Source organism: Amyelois transitella, chromosome 17 (genome assembly GCF_032362555.1).
Source record: "Amyelois transitella isolate CPQ chromosome 17, ilAmyTran1.1, whole genome shotgun sequence".
In the NCBI taxonomy this organism is placed as follows: Eukaryota; Metazoa; Arthropoda; class Insecta; order Lepidoptera; family Pyralidae; genus Amyelois; species Amyelois transitella.
The window spans coordinates 4,168,255-4,179,553 of NC_083520.1; the positions used below are offsets into that span (position 1 = coordinate 4,168,255).

The 11,299-nt window shown below is 32.5% G+C and overlaps 2 protein-coding genes across 3 annotated transcripts; both read left to right on the forward strand.

Annotated features, from left to right (window-relative positions):
• Positions 1-2,110: 2,110 nt before the first annotated feature.
• Positions 2,111-6,121, forward strand: LOC106143387 (sericin 1). The gene is made up of 3 exons (XM_013345447.2): positions 2,111-2,300; positions 3,716-4,414; positions 4,764-6,121. Exons 1-3 carry the CDS (start codon positions 2,231-2,233, stop codon positions 4,961-4,963), a joined length of 969 nt encoding a protein of 322 aa, XP_013200901.2. The 5' UTR covers positions 2,111-2,230; the 3' UTR covers positions 4,964-6,121.
• A 526-nt stretch (positions 6,122-6,647) lies between these two features.
• Positions 6,648-11,025, forward strand: LOC106143388 (uncharacterized). 2 transcript variants are annotated; one of them, XM_060948685.1, is made up of 4 exons: positions 6,648-6,947; positions 9,131-9,303; positions 9,680-9,922; positions 10,675-11,025. In XM_060948685.1, the coding sequence occupies exons 2-4, from the start codon at positions 9,246-9,248 to the stop codon at positions 10,893-10,895; spliced, it is 522 nt and encodes a 173-aa protein (XP_060804668.1). In that variant the 5' UTR covers positions 6,648-6,947; positions 9,131-9,245; the 3' UTR covers positions 10,896-11,025. The 2 variants fall into 2 exon arrangements, with proteins under 2 accessions (XP_060804668.1, XP_060804667.1); XM_060948684.1 differs by lacking the exon at positions 6,648-6,947 and adding an exon at positions 7,001-8,264.
• Positions 11,026-11,299: the final 274 nt, after the last annotated feature.

The window sequence follows — 11,299 nt, forward strand, 5'->3', positions numbered from 1 at the left end:
AAAAGGCTAAAAAAATTTTTTTAAGCAATGAGCTAGCAGCTTTTCGCTTTTTAAATCTCAATTCTGTTAAATACAAACATTTAATATAATTTTTAACAAATTACAGTTAAAAAATAACTTTGTTTAATATTTATTAATCTACGGTCATTATCTGCCAAAAACATAACAGTAGGCAGTTCTATTACTGAATATAGTACCTGGTTGACCGGTAAAGGTCAGAAAAACATAAAAAATTGTAAAAAAAGCAATACAAGCCTTGGTTCTTTTAAACAGAAATCAAAAGACTGTATTCTGATGCATCTTACACTTAGTGTATAAAATATTTTTGTATGTATATTATATTTATAAGTAATTATTATAGTGCATCCTCAATGCTTTTATTTGCGCTGCCTTTTTGAGTTCGGATATTTCTATTTTAATTTTGTTTTACTAGAATTAATGAATTAATTCACACGGCTGAAATGAATTGATTAATTAAGTAATTCCAGGAACTATATTGCATCATATTTTTTTGAGCAATAAAGAGTTTACAAAACAAAACTCCACCGAAAATAAGAAAAACAATAACTGGCGAAACGACTTCGGGTAAAAATATAGGAAAACCGAGTTTTCCTGGACGTGGGACCCAAAGTGAGTACAAATATATACACATATATATAATGTTAATATAACATAAATTAATAATGTATTTAGCTTGTAATTTAGAATAGTTTTTTTTTTTTTTTTTTTTTTTTTTTTTTTTTTTATTATTATTATTATAAAATAATTAATATTAGTTTAAATTATTTAATTAGGTATATTTATTATTAGTACTTTTCTGTTTAATTATAAACAATTGTATGTAATATTTATAAACAAATAAAATGATTCTCTTACTAAAAAAAAAAAAAATAAATTAATACACTTGGTACTTTCGAAGTGAAGCCCCTGGTCCGCTGGTTCATTTTGTATCATTTGGCAAAAAAAAAACAGTTGGCCATGATGGACAGCGAAACCTTAAGCGAATTTTCATTACAAAATTGCCAATGAAATATAATATTGCCGATAAATAAAAAGAGAACATTATTTTCTTTACCAACGGTATATTTTGTTTACTAAAACTTTTAATGAATGACATTGCATTTTCAGATTTTTTATGTTAATATTTTTTTTATTTCAGTTATAATATACTTCATGGTACTGGTACCTATTTAAAGCAATAGGAAGTCTTCGATTACCGGCATTGCCGTTAAATATCTACATACTTACCAACAGACAAACTCTGTTCTGTCTGCGTGCCAACTCACGACTTTTTGAACAAAGCATACATAACAGCTTAACAGCTACAGGTAGTAGTAACAGTGCAAAAAAAGACGGTTTTTAAAATAAATGTGCACTAACCAAACATGACTCTAGAAATGAAACTATAGGAAACCGAAATACAACGTTCTACCAAATGGGAAATTCTTGTTGCCATAGTACCTTAAAAATTACGACAGTTTTCATTCTTAAGATTATGTGGTCGAATGACAAAAAAGAGCCCTTGATGTTCGTCCATATGTTACAGTTATTTTATTCGGATTTAAAGTTTTTACAAGATACATGTATTCAATGAACTAATATAAAAATGAGCGGTGTGATTTCAAAATAAAGAATTACTAAGTACATATAACTGAGGGATGAAATGAAAAGAATCTTTGCGGAAATAAGGTCTTTCTTTCTGAGATAAGGAAATAGCCAAAATAGTGTTTTATTACGCTGATAATAGTGTTTAATTTTGCCACATTGGTACTTTACCTGTCAGTTAGCTCAAATGATTTAATTTTACTAGATGATGTAAGCTCTCAGCTTATGGGTAGTTTCCCAAAGATTATTAGCGCAACTAGGCTCTTATCAACCTATCGTCTTTGCTTTTATACGGAAAGATAAACTGTGTTAAATCGATTTCTCAGTAAGCATTACATATTAAAAACAAAATTTAATTAAAATCATTATCAAATTATTAACATATATGTTCTTTAGATTACAACTTAATTCAACATCCTATAAAGTAACTAATATTATAAATATCCGATACATACGTTATATAGCCTACGATTAGGTGACGTGGAGGCTTGCATCTATCTATCCCTTTATCACAATTTTGTTGAGATAATGGTGTAATATAAAATTACTATCAAACTCTTTAGCTGCATTGGTGCTCGTGATATCACGCGTGGTTGAAATCCAATTAGTGCCCACTAGAAAAAAAATGTTCAGTGTTAAAATTAAGTACGTTTTCTGGACAGTTACTGTCTTAGCAGTCATCAGTAAACATAATTGTAAGTTATTTAGATGATTATATTAAATTGTCAAAAAAATGCGCAAAAAATAATTTTTTGTGCATGTTTTATACGCTTTAAGGTTAATATTGAAACTATCCCACGTCTCAATACTAATTTATTCAAACCATTTTTTACCAAACGAATATATGTTTGTAAGTTCAAAATAACAAATTGCGATTGATTTTTTTTTCATTTTTTTTTATTTAAGTATCGTATAACTATTTTTCACAACTTATTAAAAAAATAAAGTAGACTTCTACAATATAAAAAAACTGAATATTGTTTTTATATGTTTGAATGACCAGCAGTATTTTTTTTCAATCCTATCTTATGAATTAACAGTTTAAAAGAAAATAAACTTCTCCCACTACTCATTCAGTTAAAAAAACAATGAATACATACCATGAACAGTGTATTATAACAATAATAGAAAAAGTTAAAGAAGAGAAATATATGCCGTGGGAACCACACCATACATTTCTCTTTGTTTTGTTTGTATATAAGAGAAATATATAAGTCATAAAGATAAATTTACCGCAGGTCAAAGTACTTTCCATACTTGAAAAGTTAATTATTTTTCTGAAGTGATTTATAAAACTGCTAGGGGACACGCATCACTCCGCCCGCTTAAAATAAACAAGTCCGTTAACTCCCGTTAACTAAGGAATTTCGGGAAATACCCACTTAGTGCTCCCCTGGACTACATAAAAAACCTCCATGACCAATTTCAAATCTCTAGACTAGACCCAGCGGCATCAATTGTGCGTTTATATGTCAGTCAATCAGTTAGTCAGTGTTCCCTTTTGTACATTATTTATATTTAGATATGAATATTTTGTTATTACATCTCTTTTTAGAGTTGCATAGCCATAGGTAAAAATATCTTTTATTCATATCATAGATTTTAGTAAAAACTTAAAATGGAAGTTTTTTGATAAATTAGTAGTAATTAGTACGTGAATTTTACGCAGTGGAAGCAAGATTACTAGTGGCTAATAGATCGGCAATGAAGTCTTATTTTAACTAAAACTCATATCAGTGTGTAACAAAACGGGAGTCAGTGACACAACTATACACGACAGATTTGCTATGAAAAATTACTTAAAAGTTATGATTAGGGCATAAAGAAATATGTACAGATAAATTACAAAGGTAGTGCTGGACTCAAAATTATTTTAAAATTTTTGTAATGAGGTACTAAATAAACGATACTAACTATATTTGATACATATTATTATTTTTTCACCATGATGCGAGACCATGTGTTTCCAAGTCAGAAACCCTACCGCTACCTACATGGCCCCACCGAAGAATATTGAACAATCCAGCAACATTTATCTTGACGACATTTTAATTACAATTGAGATCAATTCGAACAAATAAATTTCAAATTCAATTATCATTCTTTGCAGCCGACGCGGTAAGATGTTACGTTTGTCGTGGATGTCAAAGCGGAGACTTAACAGAAGATCATGCTCGAACTTGTCCACCACGTACCCCGCCTACAGTCCCCCCGACTGAGGAACCCACAACTACAGATGAACCCATAACAGATTCTCCATCAACTGAAGGGCCTGTCACTGAGGAAGTTACTACTGAAGCATCTACTACGGATTCTTCTACCACTAATGGTTCTACTACTGATAGTTCTACCACTGATGGTTCTACCACTGATGGTTCTACCACTGATGGTTCCACCACTGATGGTTCTACCACTGATGGTTCTACCACTGATGGTTCTACCACTGATGGTTCTACCACTGATGGTTCCACCACTGATGGTTCTACCACTGATGGTTCTACCACTGATGGTTCTACCACTGATGGTTCTACCACTGATGGTTCTACCACTGATGGTTATACCACTGATAGTTCTACTACTGATGCTTCCACCATTGATGGTTCTACCACTGAAGAATCTACTACTGAAACATCTACTACTGAAACATCTACCACTGAAGTATCTACGAGTGACGCCTCTACTATTGAAAATTCTGTTAATCCAGGACCATCTAATGTGAATCCATTTTACGAAGTAATAAACTATAGAAGATCAAAAAGAAATGCGGGTGATGAAATTGAACCGCGCTGTTTTGTAACGTATTTTGAAGGTAAGATGTCTTGATTTTTCTTGAAAGTATTCTTAATGTTTATCATTGGAAAGGTGATAATACTTATACATACATACATCACGTCTTTATTCCTTACTACAGTCTTGAAAAGACTGAAAGCCTGAAAGCCACAAGAAATTTAGCTAGATGCCTAAATGGTGGAATTGAGATTCAAATAGTATGCTAAACAACTAAGGGACTAAAACAGGATGCTAAAACACAGCAGAAAATAAAAATCCCAATCCCAAATTCGTTAAAAAAATTCTTGACTGACTTTCATGAACACCAGACACACAAGCATGAAAAGCTAATAATTGCAGTAAAATTAACTAACATTATTATTTCACAGTCAATGGTGAGTCTGACGTGATCCGTGGCTGCGCATACGCCGACGATAATGCTGAGACCCGTTGCAATGAAGCTATAGGTAATCCTAATGCCCAGATCGAAAACTGCAGGGTGTGTGAAGGAGAACTTTGCAATTCTTCAGCAAGAGCTGCAGTAGGCTTCCTTATTATGTTTGTCAGTTTAATAGTACATTTAAGTTAAATCACAATTAGCTTCAATAATATGGTCTCAGAGATTACCTTAGTTAGATTGTAAATTATTTATAAGTGTTGTTATTTGAAGTTAATTTGTTTTTGTGTCAACGAATAACTAAACTAACAAAAGTCATTATGGAAGCGAAGCGATGTATCAAAGTATTTTGGGCCTGTTATATTGATTGTTTTTGTGTGAACTTTTTAATTGAATCCTTCCTTCCTTCCAATGACCAAGCTATAAACTTGTACGAGTATATCATGAGATTACTAAGGAATCTACGCAGACGATGTAACAAAGTTTGAACAGTTAACAAATCCGTATCAATCATAACTACGAGTGACGAATACAGAGCCTGCTTCATATTTTTAGAACATATTTATTTACTTCATACCTTCTAAGGTTTACCTTAATAACATGTAAGTAAAATCAAATATGTATATGCTGAAATATTTATGATATAAATACAGTGCTTATTGATTGCTTTCAGTAATAAAATGCAATAAAAATAACGTTGCCTGATTAATCGATAAAATTGGCGGAAAACTGTATTTTTATTGTTACTCAATGATCAATATTAAAGATATCTAATCTAAGCACGGTTTGATTACAAATGATTATATTTTAATTAAACTTTTGTTTAATATTGTATGTTATATTTAGGCATTACCTATATCCGTTATAGGTGATAAAATTATGTGATAGTAAGAGTACAGTAATTGGTGGAAAAGTATAAATTTTAACCTTTGGATAGAAACAAATATCTGTGATTAGAAGGAATGTAGTAAATCATAGATTTAATAAATATAAATTATGATCTTGCAATATAACGTTTTATAGTAGTTTATATTTGAATAATCAGTTCCTAACATCTTTTGCTTTCTAATTATTATTACGGAAATTTTAAATACTGGTAACGAATAGCATATTCTGTTATAGTACTTCAGTATATGAATGTATATAATAATACTATGTATATATTTATAGAATTACATATATATGGCTGTGTTTGGATCTTAGTCGAAGGGCTTCCTCACATAAGATGCCAAATGTACCTACGTGATAATCAGTATAATTAATAAGTGGTAAATATTACCACTACTATGACATGTAAATGATTTAATTTTATTGTTGGGGTAGTAGAACAAAATAAAGTTTTTTTTTTTACTGATGACTTTAATTATTTTCCTGAAAGAAATATCAATAAATCATATCATCCATCTCGGTCTATTGATCCATATTAAGTTCCATAAATGAAAATTAATTTGTTATCGTAAGAAAACTATCTAAAATTAAAATAATGCCAAAAAATAAAAAAGCATCATTCAGGTTTTGCGGTTATGTGACTTACTAAGTACTACTTCCTCTAAATATTGTAGAAAGCGACTAAAGAAGAAAATTAAAAACAAGTTCTGTATCAAAAAATTCAGATCGTTGGTTTTAGCAAATCATGTCACATGAAAATTATCTCTTACATGTAAAATAAGAGCAGCCTCAAGGCGAATCCCGAGTTTTAAAACCAACGGCTGAGATTGCAATGGGAATTATTTAGAAAGTATCCAACGAGAAACATAATAATACACAAGACTTTATCACATACCGCTTAGACAGAGCCAATATACGAGTAGTATATGTTTAGGTTCGGTTTTTTTTTTTCAAAACCAGAACAGCGTAAAAGAACCAATTTGAATAGTTCGACCATATTAATGCTTGTGACTGTACAAGATAAAGTAACGCCCAAAAAGATTAAAAAATCCTTCCGATGTCCAAAAATACTGTAAATAAATGATTAAACAATCATTACCTACATTTTGGCTATCTTTTGTCATTAAATCGTAAAAATATTCGCGATAAAGCCTGGCTTAGTGAACTTTTATCAGCTAACACGTCTGTTGAAAGATTAGTTTGATCACAGATTAGGTACCTAAGTAGGTATATTAAGTTATGACTTAGGGTGAGGAAAAAAAATGAGAATACCTACCAGTAAAAGCAGGTAGGATCAAACTTTATATACATATATATATGTATAATGCCGTGTCCTTCCCGGCACAAAAACAAAATAGAATAGGACCACTCCATTTCTTTCTCATGGATGTCGTAAAAGGCGACTAAGGGATAGGCTTATAAACTTGCGATTCTTTTTTTAGGCAATGGGCAAGCAACCTGTCCCAATTCGAACAAACAGCTACACGTGGCCTTTCTGTCTTTTTAAGACTGCTGGCTATGTCTACACCGCAAGGGATATAGACGTGACTATACGTATATATGTATTTTAAGTTATTAAACTAAAATTTTAATTCGTGTGAGGTATCACAGCAGAGTTTGCGGAGTTCTGACGGGAGTTGCTTCGAGTAAAAACATGACTAACCCTATGTAGTATCGACTGAGAGGCAAGGTTACCACAATTATCTATCAGTCAACCTTTATATACTTACCTACCTACTAGTTCTATACTAGTCATGATATTCAAATCGTATTATTTTATCGAATGTTATTAATTTAAACGTGAGAAATAAATGCTTTTTATATTATAAGGTCACGCTAATATTATAAGGTATTGTTTTGAATAACGTTTTTTGAAATGACATGACTACATATATATATATATATATTATAAGTCATATCACGCTTCTTTCCCTTTACTAATTTCTAAAAAATAGCTATGTCTGGATCTCACATCCTAGCCAAAGGAAAGTTCCTATAATTACGGTAGCATTGCCGCGCACTATACTATAAAGAAATATAGGATTACCGCTATTACATACATACATAAAGTCACGTCTATGTCCCATACGGGGTAGACAGAGCCAACAGTCTTAAAAAGACTGAAAGATTCAGCTGTATCGCTTTATGGTTGAATTGAGATTCAAATAGTGACAGGTTGCCATCGCCTATACGAGGAATCCCAAGTTTATAAGTCTATCCCTTAGTCCCCTTTTACGACATCCATGGAAAAGATATGTACCTAGTGATTCTAGTCTAAAGTGTCGGAAACCACACGGCATTTGTCAAACAATAATAATTTTGTATAAAACCCTTATTCTTCTTCATCATCATGGATTTGTGTGGTTACCTGTCTGAAGAAGGTCGCGAACCCGTCACTTTGACCATGGTTTTGAATTAGATTTTATTCAATTTTTACCAAAGTGACTCTCATCTGACCCCTGAAACCTTTGCAGGAGACCTAACTGATTTTGGAAAAAAATTCTATACATTCTGCTAAAATCAAAAACACCAAAATATATAAATTAAGAAACTATTTGTTTCACTATCTAATCCATCTACTGGCTTATCAATCAATCAATAACAAGTACGGTTTAGGCTGGCTGAAAAGTTGTTTACTGTGTATGAAAATAAAGTATAGCAGAGATACTCATAGCTAATTTTATTCAGCTGAATGTGGCCTTTCAGTCTTTTCTAGAGTCCTGGCTCCACCTAACCCGTAAGACATAATAATATACATATATTTGTACATACATACAAAATCACGCCTTTTTCCCGGAGGGGTAGGCAGAGACTACATACTACTACTTACATACACTACATTTCCACTTGCGACGATTTCTGCTTCTTCTTTCATGATTTTCAACAGTTTTATATGTGTTTCGAAGTAAATTATCAGAATAAAGTAATGACCTTAACAGATTATAGAAACGCAATAGTGAAGTAATAACTACGGCGTAAACAAATCTGTTAATTTAAGAGTTCTTCAGGGTTATTTATTGGAGCTTTTCTTTTAATATACATCTGCAAATGCTAAATTTATCGCTAATCTGACACAATAATGGCACGAACCTACTGTTTATTACTGAACTTACAAATAGCTAAATGTGACCTGGTGATTATTTGTTTTTGTATATAGAAAAATAATAAAGAATTCACCCAGTTCTGTCCATTGTTTATTGCCTTTCCTATAGGAATTTCAGGAAATCCTCTCTTATAGTGCACTTCTAGATCACATAATTAACCAATATCCCTTCGGCCACTTTAGAAATAAATTACATGCAAAATTTCAAAGACCCAGCGGTTTGGGCTGTGCTTTGTTTGTCAGTCAGTCAGTCACTTAATAAAAGAAGTTTTATTTACATAGATTTGGTCACGTAAACAAACTAGACTTACAAAGTGAAATTACTTCAAACAAAATAATAACAAGAAAACTATATTCCATTGTTTCAGTTATACCAATCTTCAGGCTCACTAAAGCGTATGGAATTTTTCGATAAACTGTGCCTGGTATAAAAACAATAAGACCACGTCTGAAGCCCTATTGTTGGGTTACACAAGGGACAAAATGAGAGCGTTTCTCTATGTCTCGTTAATATTATCTACAGTCTTATTGGTGGCAACAGGTATGTTCGGTATACATAAGATTACGTCTGTTTCCCGCAGGAGTGGGCAGGAACAGATGGCACGATATCTACACTACATACTTCTTTTGCTTGATCAACATTTGATTATATTCATTCAAGCTCGTTCGTTCGACAAATCGGGGAATTTAGGCAAAAGTGCGCTCAACAGATTACGGTTTCATAACTAGATTATGGTATAACTTAAAAGTTATAGTTTTGGTCTTGTTATCAATAAAAAAAAAACCTTGGAGGCGAAACTTGAATTCTTATAATTGAAGTTTTATAATATCACAAATTAGTTTGCACTCCACTTTGCTTAACATACTTTGCTTAATCTGTGACGTTTTTACTTTTTTAAACATCTTAACTTCTACAGAAAGTCCGAGCCCTTCAGCAAAACACGATGACGTGTCATTTGGATCAAACGCGAAGGCTGTAGTCGACGTGCAAGTGCCGAACATGTACGCCGGGCTAAGGGGGGGCTCCGACTCCCAAGTCGAGTGTTACACCTGCATCGGATGCACCAGAGTGACAGCAGACACTCCCACCAAGAAGTGCCCGCACACCAACGACTTTACCAAACAGAGTAAATGTGTCACCTATGTGGAAAAGTATGAGAGTGAGTACTTTTACTTTCATTTTGTAGGTGTATTTGATTTACTCTAAAAGAGGGGGCTCCGAGTAGGTATTTAAGTCGAATGTTACATCTGCACCAGTGAGACAGACTCCCATCAAGAAGTGCTCGTACACTTCTAAACAGAGTAAATGTGACATCTATGTGGAAAAGTATGAGAGTGAAAACTTCTACTTTAATTTTGTATGTGTGTTTGATTGAATCTGAAAATTTAATGTAAAAAGTAATTTAAAGCAATTCTTACTTAACTTAGGTGCTTTTATATTTGTAAACGTTTAGTTTTATTGAAGTTTTATTGTAAACTCTAATAGAATTACGAAATAGAATCTCTTAGTACAGAATTCCCAAGGAAGGTTAGTAAGGGAGGTGAATAAACAGTCACTATAGCTGATCTTAGTGGACTGCTTAAACTAAGGTCATTTAATTTTATAGTGACAGTTTTTACTTCGAACTGGGAATGCTATGACAAATAGCATACTAGAAATACGCTAAACAAAAGATAGAAAGAGCATTCGTGCATTTTAAAGATTGATTGTAAATGTTATTCGAGGCGCATCGCCTCTAACAAATCGGCTAGCAACCTGACACTATTGAAATCTCAATTCCATTATTAAGTCATATAGCTGAACGTGGCCTTTCAGTCTTTTCAAGACTGTTGGCTCTGTATACCCCCCTAGACGTGATAATACGAGTATGTCATGTATGTCTGATACTTTATAACTTGTTAACTTTTTCAGGCAACGAATGGTACATAAGGGGTTGCGCTTCAGTACGTAGCACATGCGCTGAAATAAAAAACGCATATGACAACCACCCTGGTGCCATGAAGCTAGCCAGCTGCAGCGAGTGTGAAGGAGATAGATGCAATAAAAGTTGCCTCTCTCATTTACTATCTGGTGCCACAATTACATTCTTCGTAATAATAACGCCACTACTTACGAAATGTACTTTGTCGTAAAGTACTTAAGAATGTAGGGCGTAACATAATTAAAAACTGAATTGATGAACAAATAAGTGATAACGGTGTATTGTGTATTAATTGCAAATGTCTCATCTATAGGTAATAAAGCGATTTTCTACTACTGGTACTTTGGTGCTTATATCAAAATTTCCCCATCCGTTAACCATGCAAAGTTAATAGCAACAACATTTTATACATTGTTTTTAACTATATCCTTTTGGGTTAAAACTGACATATAAGGATATGATTTATCAAGTTATTTAATAGATAAAATTTAATAACATTTTCGACCACTCCGTGTCCAGTCCATTTTCCAGTGAATAAAAGGTAAAAGATCGCATTTCCTCGTACGTTTGTTTTTCGAAAGAAAATGAGATCTTTTACTTAGTTCAATAATAATA

What these genes read in the sequence shown, in the direction of transcription:
- LOC106143387 (XM_013345447.2), top strand. Translation starts at nt 2,231, where the DNA reads ATGTTCAGTGTTAAAATTAAGTACGTTTTCTGGACAGTTACTGTCTTA. An exon ending in AGTCATCAGTAAACATAATT is followed by an intron (nt 2,301 to 3,715) that starts GTAAGTTATTTA and finishes CATTCTTTGCAG; the next exon opens with CCGACGCGGTAAGATGTTAC. An exon ending in TTTTGTAACGTATTTTGAAG is followed by an intron (nt 4,415 to 4,763) that starts GTAAGATGTCTT and finishes ATTATTTCACAG; the next exon opens with TCAATGGTGAGTCTGACGTG.
- LOC106143388 (XM_060948685.1), top strand. Translation starts at nt 9,246, where the DNA reads ATGAGAGCGTTTCTCTATGTCTCGTTAATATTATCTACAGTCTTATTG. An exon ending in AGTCTTATTGGTGGCAACAG is followed by an intron (nt 9,304 to 9,679) that starts GTATGTTCGGTA and finishes TAACTTCTACAG; the next exon opens with AAAGTCCGAGCCCTTCAGCA. An exon ending in CTATGTGGAAAAGTATGAGA is followed by an intron (nt 9,923 to 10,674) that starts GTGAGTACTTTT and finishes TAACTTTTTCAG; the next exon opens with GCAACGAATGGTACATAAGG.